Source organism: Cherax quadricarinatus, chromosome 56 (assembly GCF_038502225.1).
Source record: "Cherax quadricarinatus isolate ZL_2023a chromosome 56, ASM3850222v1, whole genome shotgun sequence".
Taxonomy (NCBI): Eukaryota; Metazoa; Arthropoda; class Malacostraca; order Decapoda; family Parastacidae; genus Cherax; species Cherax quadricarinatus.
The window spans coordinates 17,166,752-17,181,551 of record NC_091347.1 but is presented as its reverse complement, the minus strand read 5'-3'; the positions used below and the strand labels follow the sequence as shown (position 1 = coordinate 17,181,551).

Genomic DNA, 14,800 nt, shown 5'->3' with positions numbered 1-14,800 from the left:
TTCTCTCTTCAACACGTTGGCCGTCTCCCACCGAGGAAAGGTGACAATATAGAAACACTTTCACCATCATTCACACATAATCACTGTCTTTGCAGAGCCGCTTAGATACAACAGTTTAGATGTCACTCCAAACAGCCAATATATAGAACTGTATTTAGTATAGAACATGACTAAATTTAGCTCAGTATACGTAATAAGTTTGTGATGAAAAACCACTAGCATCCAGGACAGAGAATGTGGAGAGCAGATTAATGAGAATGGATGGATGTAGATGTTCATGGAATACAGCAAATCAGGGAATTATGTTCAAATAAAATCCAAGTAAACAACTAATAATTAAGATAACACGATACAGTACTAAAGTGATTATACAGTACTAACCAAAGGATCTGGTATAGGAGTATGGTAGATGCAAGTGTTTCTATAAGGTAGAAATACAACCGGAACAGAACACTGGTCATCACCACATCTTCTCACACCACAAGCTCCAAACAACACCTGATTAGAATCCTGTAAAAGGAAAAATTCACCTTAAAAATTGTGTCTAATACACATGCCATCACCTGAAATGCTGCATTCAAGTCATATATCTGAGCCTCTATATAGCATAAATTGAAAATGACAAAAGGTTTGACTTAAAACAATTTTCCTGGAGTAAAATTTAAATATAGCACATTAATCCTTGAAAACATCCAAGAAAAAAATTTCATGGTATCAGCTCATATACTGTACTATAATATAATAGTAATTCAGTAAAAAATTTAAGACATGGTATCACACTACATGGGTGAAAATCCTGACATTTCTAATCATGTCTTCCAATTACATATTAAAGAACAATGCAACACTTTAGGTAAATTCACCTTAAATCAGAAAACTGATACAAAAAGTACAGCCTTCCTGTTAATGAGAATCTCTGAGCCAACAATTAGTTCTTTAACCCTTAAACTGTCCAAGCAGATCTATGTTCACATGCGTAGTGCTCCAAAACTAGATAATTTTTTTTTACATATTTTCAAATAATAATAATAAAAAAAAAACGTAGATCAAAGTTTTTTACACGTCTTCAAATGTAAGAAAAGAAAAGATCTATTTTTTTTACATACTTTCAAATGTTGAAAAAACGTACATCTACGTTTGGACAGTTTAAGGGTTAAGGAAATCTTTATTATTATTAACACATCGGCTGATTCCCACCAAGGCAGGGTGGCCCAAAAAAGAAAAACTTTCATTATCATTCACTCCATCACTGTCTTGTCAGAGGGGTGCTTTACACTACAGTTATGAAACTGCAACATTAACACCTCTCCTTCAGAGTGCAGACACTGTACTTCCCATCTCCAGGACTCAAGTCCGGCCTGCCGGTTTCCCTGAATCCCTTCATCAATGTTACTTTGTTCACACTCCAACAGCACGTCAAGTATTAAAAACCATTCGGCTCCATTCACTCCTATCAAATACGCTCACACATGCTTGCTGGAAGTCCAAGCCCCTCACACACAAAACCTCCTTTACCCCCTCCCTTCAACCTTTCCTAGGCCGACCCCTACCCCGCCTTCCCCCCCACTACAGATTTATACACTCTCGAAGTCATTCTGTTTTGTGTAATATGGCTTCCATAATGAAGCCATATTACACTAATAGATACAATTAATAAAAGACTAATGTACTTACATGTAAAATATGTTTTGAACAAAACTTGGAGAGAGGAATGGATTTTTCCCCACAACGCCATGACCCCTCACTGTAGATACATTTTACACATCCAACACTTAAGCCTGGCTTGTAGTTTACTCCTTCAGTTACCTGACACCAATGGTAAACAGAAAAATATATGGGTATAAAATTGGTATGAAAGGTCACAGGTATGTATTCCAACAAAGATCTACATTTCATAATTACATCAGAACATCAAGAATCATTAAGCAATAGACACAAGATACACACCTGGAGGCGACGTTCTAGTTGCTGGCGGTAAAGAAGTGAATGTGTACCAAGGTGCTTGTGATAACGATTCATTGCCCGAAGCTGATCATATGCAGCTCTCTCTTCTGGTGTTGTTTTAGGTTGAGCATGGATACTGACTTGGGGTAAAAAATTGCTCTCTTAGAATAATTATAGTACCATACACTCTACACAGGCTTCAAGCATGCAAAGATTAAAAAAACTGCCTTTTCCTTCAAACTTTATATAAAAAAACATGCTATAAAGTCACAGAAATGGAAGTGGAGCTCGAATGAGAAAACAAAACAAAGCTTACCCATGCTTTCCTTCTCTAACCGTAGTGCCTGTAGATATTTTCTTCTGCTCTCTCGCAAAATGTGGGCAAGTCTTTTGTACTCTCCTATATACATGGACTGCAAGAAAAGAAATATACCAACAAATAACAATATTTAGTGACACTGACAACAGTATAATTTATTTTTAGAAACAATCTCAATCTTCCCTTGTTCAGGAACTGAATTTATCACCTCCAAAACTAAAGTTTGGTTCACCAGTTTTCCCTGAAGCACTTCAGAAAGATTACCTTACTTGCATGCCAAATGTCAAATCTCACTTACACGCCATGTCAAATCTCATATACCACTTGGTTCTACTCACTTAGATCTAACACACACACTCAAGCTTCCTGGATGGTCAGATCCATAGCATTTTAAACCTCCGTCGCACCCTCCTCCCAACCCTTCATGAAATGTCTCCTAAAACACATTTCATCTTACCCAAATATATATACTCTTAGGCAATCATCTTAACAAAATGAACAAGCCATTAAACTCAACTTCTGCTTCCTAAATTATACATATAATCCCACCAACTCTCTCCTAATTTATTCGCTCATTATTTTCAAATTATTCACATTGTAAATTAATTTGAAACAAGACAACTATATTGCCTCCAGATTCATCCTCAGTTAAACTATACCTCATACCCTTACAAAAGTTGCAATACCACAACACTTTCAATTCATCCTCCTATTTACATCCACTGTTTACTTACTCTCCACAAATTTCTAAACATTCCAGCTATATTATTTTCTTGTCCTCATCTACTTCACAATTCACCTTAATTTACAAAGACTTTTTTTTTTTCAACAAGTCGGCTGTCTTCCACCAAGGCAGGGTAACCCAAAAAGAAAGAAAATCTCCAAAAAGAAAATACTTTCATCATCATTCAATACTTTCACCTCAATCATACGTCACTGTCTTTGCAGAGGTGCCCAGATAGAACAGTTTAGAAGCATATATAATTTTTTTTTTCAACAAGTGGGCCGTCTCCCACCGAGGCAGGGTGACCCAAAAAAGAAAGAAAATCCCCCCCCCCAAAAATACTTTCATCATTCAACACTTTCACCTCACTCACACATAATCACTTTTTGCAGAGGTGCTCAGAATACAACAGTTTAGAAGCATATACATATAAAGATACACAACATATCCCTCCAAACTGCCAATATCCCAAACCCCTCCTTTAAAGTGCAGGCACTGTAGTTCCCATTTCCTGTACTCAAGTCCGACTATATAAAAATAACCGGTGTCCCTGAATCCCTTCGCTAAATATTACCCTGCTCACACTCCAACAGCTCGTCAGGTCCCAAAAACCATTCGTCTCCATTCACTCCTAACTAACAAGCTCACACACGCTTGCTGGAAGTCCAAGCCCCTCGCCCACAAAACCTCCTTTACCTCCTCCCTCCAACCTTTTCGAGGATGACCCCTACCCTCCCTTCCTTCCCTTACAGATTTATATGCTCTCCATAAATCTGTTGGGGAAGGAAGGCGGGGGAGGGGTCGTCCTCAAAAAGGTTTGAGGGAGGGGGTAAAGGTTTTGTGGGCGAGGGGCTTGGACTTCCAGCAAGCGTGCGTGAGTGTTGGATAGGAGTGAACGGAGACTTCTCTACCCATAATCCTTCCCTCCATTATTATTATAATCAAGGGGGAAGTGCTAAACCCATAGGATTATACAGCGCCTGTGGGGTGGGAGGGGGGGGGATGTGGAAGGTATTTAGGCTTAATTCAGGGAACAGGAGCAGATCCAATTCCCTAGATCAAGAGCCCCTCACCAGCATTCTTTCCCTCCAAACTTTGTGTTTCTAGATTTTGTACATTATTAACCTTGCTCTTCTCAGTGTTTTTTTTTTTTAATATTCTTCTTTTATACTTCCCTCTATTCTTCTTTTATACTTCCCTCTAAACTCCATTGCCACCACCTACAAAGTACCCAAGATGAAAAAAAAAATTATTGCATATTATATAAGCATAACAGCAATATAATAGTAAGTATGCAATGTACTGTTTAGAGAAACTCCTAAGCCTGCCACTACTTGCCTTGCACCTTGATTGATGCACTATACACACACACCTTTAATCTCTGAAGCTTTTCTAGGTATATTCTTGTTATTTCTTCAGTGGTAAACACTTGAGAATGTTCAAGAGGGTCAGCATCAGAATCTGCTGAATCTAGTTCGCTGTCAGCTTCACGACGTGGGAGAGAGTCATGGGGAAGTGCAGTGATTTCCTCTTCACTGTCTGTATCACTTGCATATTCAAGGGATGCTGCAGCCACGCCTGTCACACTTGCCGGATCAGGAATTGCTGAAAAAATATCTGCAATTGTATCCATTATTCTAAATAAATATTTTATGTTGTACTTACAACCAAGGATATCAGGACCACTGTTGGAGTGTTTGGACAAATGAAAGACTTTGCAGTACCAGAGAAGACAAAATAATTTAAATTCCAGGTTACAATTTTCTTAAAAAATAATGACCAAGCTGGAAAAAACAGTTTAAAACTCAACATTAAGTCTACAGAGTTTTACCTAATGTCACATTAGATGAGAATGAAATTTAATGATTTACTTTAAATATTAAGTGATAAAAGGAGGATCACAGTTAATTTTCCATTCCACCACAAAAGAAGGTTTTGTACTCTTGAAATTGTAATAGGAAGTTTTCCAAAGAACTTCATCTTACTGTCCATCCTTCACACCTGACAAGGATCCAACAGGGTCATTGGTGCACATCCTTTGCTACAGAGCCAATTTTCATACCCTAAATGCTGCTCAGTGGAAATTCCTTCCACATTTCCATGAAAATAGGTACCTGGGTTGCTTTCATATTACTGCACTTCACCCTCTTGAAAGTGCTGACCATAAGTATTAGAGATTATGCTCAAATTAAATAAATATAAAATAAACAAAATACGTAAAAATCTGTGAGGTATGATTGCACAAACCTTTCAGCATCACACAAAAATAGTACAATAGCTGCATTGGGTTAAATCATATTTGCTACAAGGTACTCTTCCTCCCAAAAACCTTATCAAAATATACGAGGGTGTCATCCTGATTTCCAATAAACAAATAATGTTCACACTTGTGAGATGTAACAGCCTCCTTTAATTAAGAATATCTAGACTTTTAGTGAAAAAATCTTAATTATTCTTACCTACAGAAATAATACAGTATCTGTAACCATGTTGGTAAGTGTGGAACTTAGTATCTGAGTTCAATACATCTTGATTCATTACACGTGTGATGACACCAGTTCACAATTTCAATCAAGTGCACAGTTTGCACTTATTTAAACAAACTGGTTTTGTCAATGCACCACAAAAGACACTATACTACAAGATAAAAAATGAGATGTGCCTAAATATTAACAATATAATGTATGTCATGTACCATCAGCACTTATTAAAAGAACACTCCAGCATGTAGTGTGATTCTTTGTAAATGACTGAAAAAGCACATCAATGATGTAGTTTTTAACTTCATGTAAAAAAGTCACATAATACAGAGGAGTTTTATAAGAGCTGACTGCAGTGAATTATTCATGGCAAATTACTGCAAATTTTGCCTTGCAATTATTTCAATATATTTTTTATCTCCAAATTCCTCCAAAATATTTGTCAAGCCACACGACCTTCGAGCTATATTTAAAGAGAAACTATACCACTATTTAGCCGTGGGATGTGACGAGTCTCCCTAACACCACACTGTACACCAATGCACACACCATACTTCATGTCCATTTACTCTCTCACTCACCTTTCACCTACACAACCAGGAAAAATCTATTATATGAATCAAATTAGCCTCAGGATAATTTTCAAGCCTAGTAATGTCAATTAAATATGGGCATAAAATTCCATTCCAGATTACCTTTTAAGAAGAGGGGCACATGGAGAATCTTCACCAAACATTACGATTAACGACCATCTAGACACCTGCAAAATTAAGTGCAGCTAATGATGAAATTTTAAACGGTCAGAAAAATTGAGCTTGAACATGAATTCTATTTTTCCTACACAATTTTTTAGCTATTAGCATGCGAGGAGGATCACACTCATCTGCGGCATGTATTTACTGCATCAAGCTAGCTCCTTCATTCCATTGTAACAAGAGAACTCAAGCATCATTGATTCTGCACACAAAAGCTAATTTGTTAGGTAAGCCATGTGCTAACATTCACTCTCAAATTATGGCATATGGTCTTCATTAGAGCTAGTCTTTATCACAAAACAACTCTACACTTCTCCATTTACGACCTATCATCACTCTGGGAGACTTCATATTTTGTAAGAAAAACACAAGTATGATCAATGCCCCTCTGTATAATGAATGGTGTTTTTGGGTGCATTGACAAGGTGAAGTTAGTTTATACCCAATACATAAAACGAGCTAAGATAAAACTTAGCTAGTGAAAAATAAAATCTGAGGATGAGCGTTAATGCAACTATAGGAATTAAATTTAGTGACAGTTAACAGAAGGCAATAATATATATATACGTACTGATAGTTCCCTCAACTTACACAATAGGGAGCTAACAACTTTCACCAAAGTTCATTAGATAGGAGTAGAAGAGTAGAAGTATGAACGAGTGGCAGTGGTATGTAGTTTGATAGGCGGAATGCTTGTTCTGAAAGGTAAGTGCATTGTTACTGCTACTTCCCCCACTCTCTTCCACCCAGTGGGAGTTGACGCGGGACTCTCCGAACGGATTGCAGTCACTTGACTTTTGGCTCTCATTAAGTCTGTAAGTATCCAATCCACTCATGTTTAGTAATTTATTTTATTGGGTTGTGGTTAATTTAGTTTAAACAAGAGCTTCACTCTTGTTTCTGATTATTTTTTTTTTTTTATTAACACACTGGCCGATTCCCACCAAGGCAGGGTGGCCCGAAAAAGAAAAACTTTCACCATCATTCACTCCATCACTGTCTTGCCAGACGGGTGCTTTACACTACAGTTTTTAAACTGCAATATTAACACCCCTCCTTCAGAGTGCAGGCACTGTACCTCCCATCTCCAGGACTCAAGTCCGGCCTGCCGGTTTCCCTGAATCCCTTCATAAATGTTATTTTGCTCACACTCCAACAGCACGTCAAGTATTAAAAACCATTTGTCTCCATTTACTCCTATCAAACATGCTCACGCATGCCCGCTGGAAGTCTAAGCCCCTCGCACAAAAAACCTCCTTTACCCCCTCCCTCCAACCTTTCCTAGGCCGACCCCTACCCCGCCTTCCTTCCACTACAGACTGATACACTCTTGAAGTCATTCTGTTTCACGCCATTCTCTCTACATATCCGAACCACCTCAACAACCCTTCCTCAGCCCTCTGGACAACAGTTTTGGTAATCCCGCACCTCCTCCTAACTTCCAAACTACGAATTCTCTGCATTATATTCACACCACACATTGCCCTCAGACATGACATCTCCACTGCCTCCAGCCTTCTCCTCGCTGCAACATTCATCACCCATGCTTCACAATCATATAAGAGCGTTGGTAAAACTATACTCTCATACATTCCCCTCTTTGCCTCCAAGGACAAAGTTCTTTGTCTCCACAGACTCCTAAGTGCACCACTCACCCTTTTCCTCTCATCAATTCTATGATTCACCTCATCTTTCATAGACCCATCTGCTGACACATCCACTGAATACATTCACCTTCTCCATACTCTCTCCCTCCAATCTGATATCCAATCTTTCATCACCTAATCTTTTTGTTATCCTCATGACCTTACTCTTTCCTGTATTCGCTTTTAATTTTCTTCTTATACATACCCTACCAAATTCATCCACCAACCTCTGCAACTTCTCTTCAGAATCTCCCAAGAGCACAGTGTCATCAGCAAAGAGCAACTGTGACAACTCCCACTTTATGTGGGAGTTGTCTGATGTCTTCTGTTATTTGATTCAATCAAAACTGATTTGACTTATGTATTTTAATGTAAATGTCTTCGTCCTCACTATTTCTTTTTTAAAGGCCTAATGCCTATCAGGTAAGTGACTGCTTGTCTGGATAGTAATTAGTTTTTTTGTTTATTTGTTTTTAGCCTTGATTGTTGGCACGTCATCCTACACAGGCGAGACAAGGTGGGCAGCAAGATCTATGCTTAGATATGAGACATTACATCACTTTTTTTTAATGAAGTTCATCATCATTGGAACATAACTCTGCATTATTAAAAGTTCTGCACCTTGAAGGGGAGATCTCTGCAGCTCCTCTTCCAACTGTGACTGATATACTGACATCTTTAGACCATCCTACCGCTCTTCTCCAGTTGTTCTCCACCAACATTTTGTAAGCGGTGAATACTGTCCACTCTACCGCTTAGGGCGATTCTTCCAAGTACCTCCGTTCCACAGAAATTCTACAATTGCTGGGGTCACCTGTTTTCTTCAGGAGTCACATCAGTCATATCTACCAGTGACCACTCGACATCAACAGCAGTTCAGTGTTCCCTAAACCCACAAGTGATTAGGAGCTACATGCCAAGAATATCGGCACTGCGGAAGTCCATCCATCCACTATATTATTATTATTATTTTTTTAACATGCTGGCCACTTCCCCACCAAGGCAGGGTGACCCAAAAAGAAAAAGACTCAAAAGAAATAAACTTTCATCATCATTCAACACTTTCACCATCACTCATACTAATCACTGTCTTTGCAGAGGCACTCAGATACGACAGTTTAGATGCACTTCCAATCTGCCAATATCCCAAACCCCTCCTTTAAAGTGCAGGCATTGTACTTCCCATTTCCAGGACTCAAGTTAGGCTAACCGGTTTCCCTGAATCCCTTCACAAAATATTACCCATCTTATTTAATGCGTATATATTAGCTTTGAGTCGCTAATTAGTTATTTACTTAATTTTTCATTATTTACTTCAGATAGGATTATTTTCATGTTTTGTGTGTTTTATTTTATACAAGTTCTTCATTTTTTTTTTTAAACAAGTCGGCCGTCTCCCACCGAGGCAGGGTGACCCAAAAAGAAAATACTTTCATCACCACTCAACATTTTCACCTCACTCACACATAATCAGTTTCTTTGCAGAGGCGCTTAGATATGACAGTTTAGAAGTCCCTCCAAACCATCAATATCCCAAACCCCTCCTTTAAAGTGCAGGCATTGTACTTCCCATTTCCAGGACTCAAGTCCGGCTAACCGGTTTCCCTAAATCCCTTCACTGAATATTACCCTGCTCACACTCCAATAGCTCATCAGGTCCCAAAAACCATTTGTCTCCATTCACTCCTATCTAACATGCTCAGACATGCTTGCTGGAAGTTCTTATTATTATTATTATAAATCTTCTTTCAACAAAACAACCTTATCCCATTGAGGCAGAGTGGCCCAAAAGAAAAAACAAAAGTTTCTTTCCTTTTAAATTTAGTAATATATATAGAAGGGGTTACTAACCCCTTGCTCACAGCATTTTAGTCACCTCTTACGACACGCATGGCTTATGGAGGAAGAATTCTGTACCACTTCCCCATGGAGATGAGAGGAAATAAACAAGAACTAGTAAGAAAATAGAAGAAAATCCAGAGGGGTATGTATATATGTATGCTTTTACATGCACATGTAGTGTGACCTAAATGTAAGTAGAAGTAGCAAGACATACCTGAAACCTTGCATGTTTATAAGACAGAAAAAAAAGACACCAGCAATCCTACCATCACGTAAAACAATTACAGGTTTCTGTCTCACACTCACTTGGCAAGACAATAATACCTCCCTGGCCAGATGCTGTCTACCAACCCACTTTATCTTATTATGTTATAATTGATTTTTCTATTTTTATTTCCATAAGGAGGAATTGGTCCTATCAAATACTCTGAGGGTCTGATTAGGGTCACTGCACTTTCACAGTACCTTCATCTTTCTTCTCTGCATTACTAAACTCTCACAATTCTGTTAGCATGTTTTTCTGCCAATAATGAAAGAGAAAAATAATGATCAACAGGGATCATGTCTTTCCATCCCAATTAAAGGAAACAAGTTTTAAGATTCAGAGGTCTTATGTTAGAACGATGGGTCAAGGAATACTAAATTGCAGGTTCAAAATTCATCAAGGCCTTGGAAAATGAAAGAGCACACAAGCTTTAACCTACAAGGTCAATGAACTTCTAGAAAAAAAATAAATAAATTGAACTGTCAATCAGAGGATAATGAGTAGGTTACTTATCAGTATTTAATCTAAAATATGCTTACTGAGGTGAAGAATACAAGGAAAAATAGTTATGGTCCATTCCAGACCTCCAAATTTGCCAAACAACTTTCATGAAAAGTCCTACAGTGCTATTTTACCTTACATTCTGCTAGCTACTACTAGAAATATCTGAAAGTGTGGGGAGGGCAAATGTAGGCCTACTATGCCAAGTTGAATGTATCAAGGTTTCTCATGACACTCGGTACATGTAGTCATACGTTACATACTTGCTTCTAATAGAATATGATCAATAATAAACAAATGGGATTTTACTCAAGTAATAATATTTAAAATAATCACGAAGTACAGCTTATGACTGAAGTAGTCAGGTAGACAGAAAGTTCAAATCATAACAATAATAAAATAAACCTGAATATTGTACAACTTACTAAATCTGCATAATATAATTTGGATGAGTAAACAGTGAGGAAATTCATTGTTATATACCATATATCAGATGGTGTGGGGACACCAAAGGTATAATTCAGATGGCTGAGAAGGGTTATAATGGTGATTTGGGCATTTAAAGAGAATAGAATGAGACAAGATAAAAAAAAAAAAAAAAAAAAAAAAAAAAAAAAAATAAGGGTGCATAAATCTGAAGTGAAAGGAAAAAAGGGTAGGGTCATCTCAGGAATGGTTGGAAGAATGGGGTAAAGGAGGTTTTAGATGTTAGGGTGCCTGAGCATCCAGTTGCCTTGTGTGAACCTGTTAGATTGGAGTGTATGGAGAAAAGTCATTTTTAATGCTGTGCTGTTGGAGTGAAAACAGAGTACCAAAGGTAATGATGGATTCAGGGAAACCCGAGTTCTGGACATGGGAAGGGCAGCGTTTAAACTCTGAAGGAAGGATGGAGATGTTGTAGTCAGAGGACCTATCTGAATTGTTATGTCATCACACTTTTGGCAAGACAGCAAATGACTAAATGATGGTGAGTGTGTTTCCTTTTGTTGGGTCATCCTTCCTTTGTGTATAATGAACTGAGTAAAAAAAAAGGTATGATAATTTTAGGAGAATCACACAATGAAAGTGATCTAGGAATTATTAAAAAATGACACCAAATAATATAAATGAAATTGTGAGAAATGCATAAGATATAGTGAAAAACAAAATAGCTTTCAAATATAGGGGTTATGAGATACTGAAAAAGCCATTTCAATGTGTATTAGGTCAAAATAAGAAGATGCAGATGCACTCTGGTATCCACACTTTAAAAAACTAGGTTCAGATACAAAAATTATCCCAAAGTTAACAAAATATGAGTTATAGTGAAAGGCTGAAAACACTAAAGATGTCAACACCTGCTGATAAGAAGAAAATAGGAGACATGATGACAGCATATAAGGATATAAAGTGATACAAAAGAACATATTAAGGATAATAAGATGCCACAGATCTAGGTAGTAGGTTGGTAGACAGCAACCGCCCAGGGAGGTACTACCGTCCAGCCAAGTGAGTGTAAAACAAAAGCCTGTAATTGTTTTACATGATGGTAGGATTGCTGGTGTCCTTTTTTCTGTCTTATGAACATGCAAGATTTCAGGTACGTCTTGCTACTTCTATTTGCACTTAGGTCACAAAACACACGCATGTTTTTTTTTTTTTCAACAAGTCGGCCGTCTCCCACCAAGGCAGGGTGACCCAAAAAAGAAAGAAAATCCCCAAAAAGAAAATGCTTTCATCATCATTCAACACTTTCACCACACTCACACATAATCACTTTTTGCAGAGGTGCTCAGAATACAACAGTTTAGAAGCATATACGTATAAAGATACACAACATATCCCTCCAAACTGCCAATATCCCAAACCCCTCCTTTAAAGTGCAGGCATAGTACTTCCCATTTCCAGGACTCAAGTCCGACTATATGAAAATAACCGGTTTCCCTGAATCCCTTCACTAAATATTACCCTGCTCACACTCCAACAGATCGTCAGGTCCCAAATATCGTTCGTCTCCATTCACTCCTATCTAACACGCTCATGCACGCTTGCTGGAAGTCCAAGCCCCTCGCCCACAAAACCTCCTTTACCCCCTCTCTCCAACCCTTTCGAGGACGACCCCTACCCCTCCTTCCTTCCCCTATATATTTATATGCTTTCCATGTCATTCTACTTTGATCCATTCTCTCTAAATGACCAAACCACCTCAACAACCCCTCTTCTGCCCTCTGACTAATGCTTTTATTAACTCCACACCTTCTCCTAATTTCCACACTCCGAATTTTCTGCATAATATTTACACCACACATTGCCCTTAGACAGGATATCTCCATTGCCTCCAACCGTCTCCTCGCTGCTGCATTTACCACCCAAGCTTCACATCCATATAAGAGTGTTGGTACCACTATACTTTCATACATTCCCTTCTTTTCCTCCATAGATAGCGTTTTTTGACTCCACATATACCTCAACGCACCGCTCACCTTTTTTCCCTCATCAATTCTATGATTAACCTCATCCTTCATAAATCCATCCGCTGACACGTCAACTCCCAAGTATCTGAAAACATTCACTTCTTCCATACTCCTCCTCCCCAATTTGAAATCCAATTTTTCTTTATCTAAATCATTTGATACCCTCATCACCTTACTCTTTTCTATGTTCACTTTCAACTTTCTACTTTTACACACATTCCCAAACTCATCCACTAACCTTTGCAATTTTTCTTTAGAATCTCCCATAAGTACAGTATCATCAGCAAAAAGTAACTGTGTCAATTCCCATTTTGAATTTGATTCCCCATAATTTAATCCCACCCCTCTCCCGAACACCCTAGCATTTACTTCTTTTACAACCCCATCTATAAATATATTAAACAACCATGGTGACATTACACATCCCTGTCTAAGACCTACTTTTACCGGGAAGTATTCTCCCTCTCTTCTACACACCCTAACCTGAGCCTCACTATCCTCATAAAAACTCTTAACAGCATTTAGTAACTTACCACCTATTCCATATACTACTATTGGTGGTACAGCTGCTGCTGCTGCTGTACCACCGTCAGCTGCTGCTGCACTGTCAGCTGCTGCTGCTGTACCACCGTCAGCTGCTGCTGCTGCTGCTGTAGTACCGTCTGCTGCTGCTGTAGCATCGTCTGCTGCTGCTGTAGCATCGTCTGCTGCTGCTGTAGCATCGTCTGCTGCTGCTGTAGCATCGTCTGCTGCTGCTGTAGCATCGTCTGCTGCTGCTGCTGCTGCAGCATCGTCTGCTGCTGCTGTAGCATCGTCTGTTGCTGCTGTAGCATCGTCTGCTGCTGCTGTAGCATCGTCTGTTGCTGCTGTAGCATCGTCTGTTGCTGCTGTAGCATCGTCTGTTGCTGCTGTACCACCGTCAGCTGCTGCTGCTGCTGTACCACCGTTGTTGGTGTGGCTTATTGAGAATACCAAGAAACAATTAACCCCAGAGGATTTGCCACCCAGGATAACCCAAAAAAGTCAGTGTCATCGAAGACTGTCTAACTTATTTCCATTGGGGTCCTTAATCTTGTCTCCCAGGATGCAACCCACACCAGTCGACTAACACCCAGGTGAACAGGGAAAATGCCTGGAACTAGTGCTCATATTGGTGAATTTAGAGCCAGCAAAGGTTGGTTTGAGAGATTTAAGAATCGTAGTGGCATACACAGTGTGATAAGGCATGTTCTGGAAGAAAATACCAAACAGGACCTACAGTACTCAGGAGGAAAAGGCACTCCCAGGACACAGTGTCTCATCAGTCATTGCTGCATCTTCAATAAAGGTAAGTGTCATTTATTCTTCATTTAGTAGAGTAGTACATGCACAATATATATTGTGCATGTACTACTCTACTATTGTGCATGTATCCTTCTCTTTGTGTGTAGGAAAATGTATATTTCATGTGGTAAAATTTTTTTTTTCATACTTTTGGGTGTCTTGCACGGATTAATTTGATTTCCATTATTTCTTATGGGGAAAATTCATTCGCATACCGAACATTTCGCATAACAACCAGCCCTCTTGCACGGATTAAGGTCGCTATGCGGGGGTCCACTGTACTTGCAACATCTGCCACATTGCTCCTCTATCCACTCTATCATATGCCTTTTCTAAATCCATAAATGCAATAAAAACTTCCCTACCTTTATCTAAATACTGTTCACATATATGCTTCAATGTAAACACTTGATCTACACATCCCCTACCCACTCTGAAGCCTCCCTGCTCATCTGCAATCCTACATTCTGTCTTACCTCTAATTCTTTCAATTATAACCCTACCGTATACTTTTCCTGGTATACTCAGTTAACTTATTCCTCTATAAT

The 14,800-nt window shown here is 38.7% G+C and overlaps 1 protein-coding gene across 6 annotated transcripts in view; it reads right to left on the bottom strand.

The window, feature by feature from the left end:
- dgt1 (dim gamma-tubulin 1) overlaps window positions 1-14,800 on the bottom strand; it is a 35,152-nt gene that overhangs the window by 4,369 nt on the left and 15,983 nt on the right. For all 6 annotated transcript variants that reach the window (XM_070097099.1, XM_070097104.1, XM_070097103.1 and 3 more), the window contains 5 exons: window positions 4,360-4,592; window positions 2,261-2,357; window positions 1,948-2,084; window positions 1,675-1,806; window positions 382-510 (listed from right to left, as the gene is read on the bottom strand). In XM_070097099.1, coding sequence (XP_069953200.1) covers window positions 382-510; window positions 1,675-1,806; window positions 1,948-2,084; window positions 2,261-2,357; window positions 4,360-4,592 — 728 coding nt within the window. The remainder of the gene's footprint in view (window positions 1-381; window positions 511-1,674; window positions 1,807-1,947; window positions 2,085-2,260; window positions 2,358-4,359; window positions 4,593-14,800) is intronic.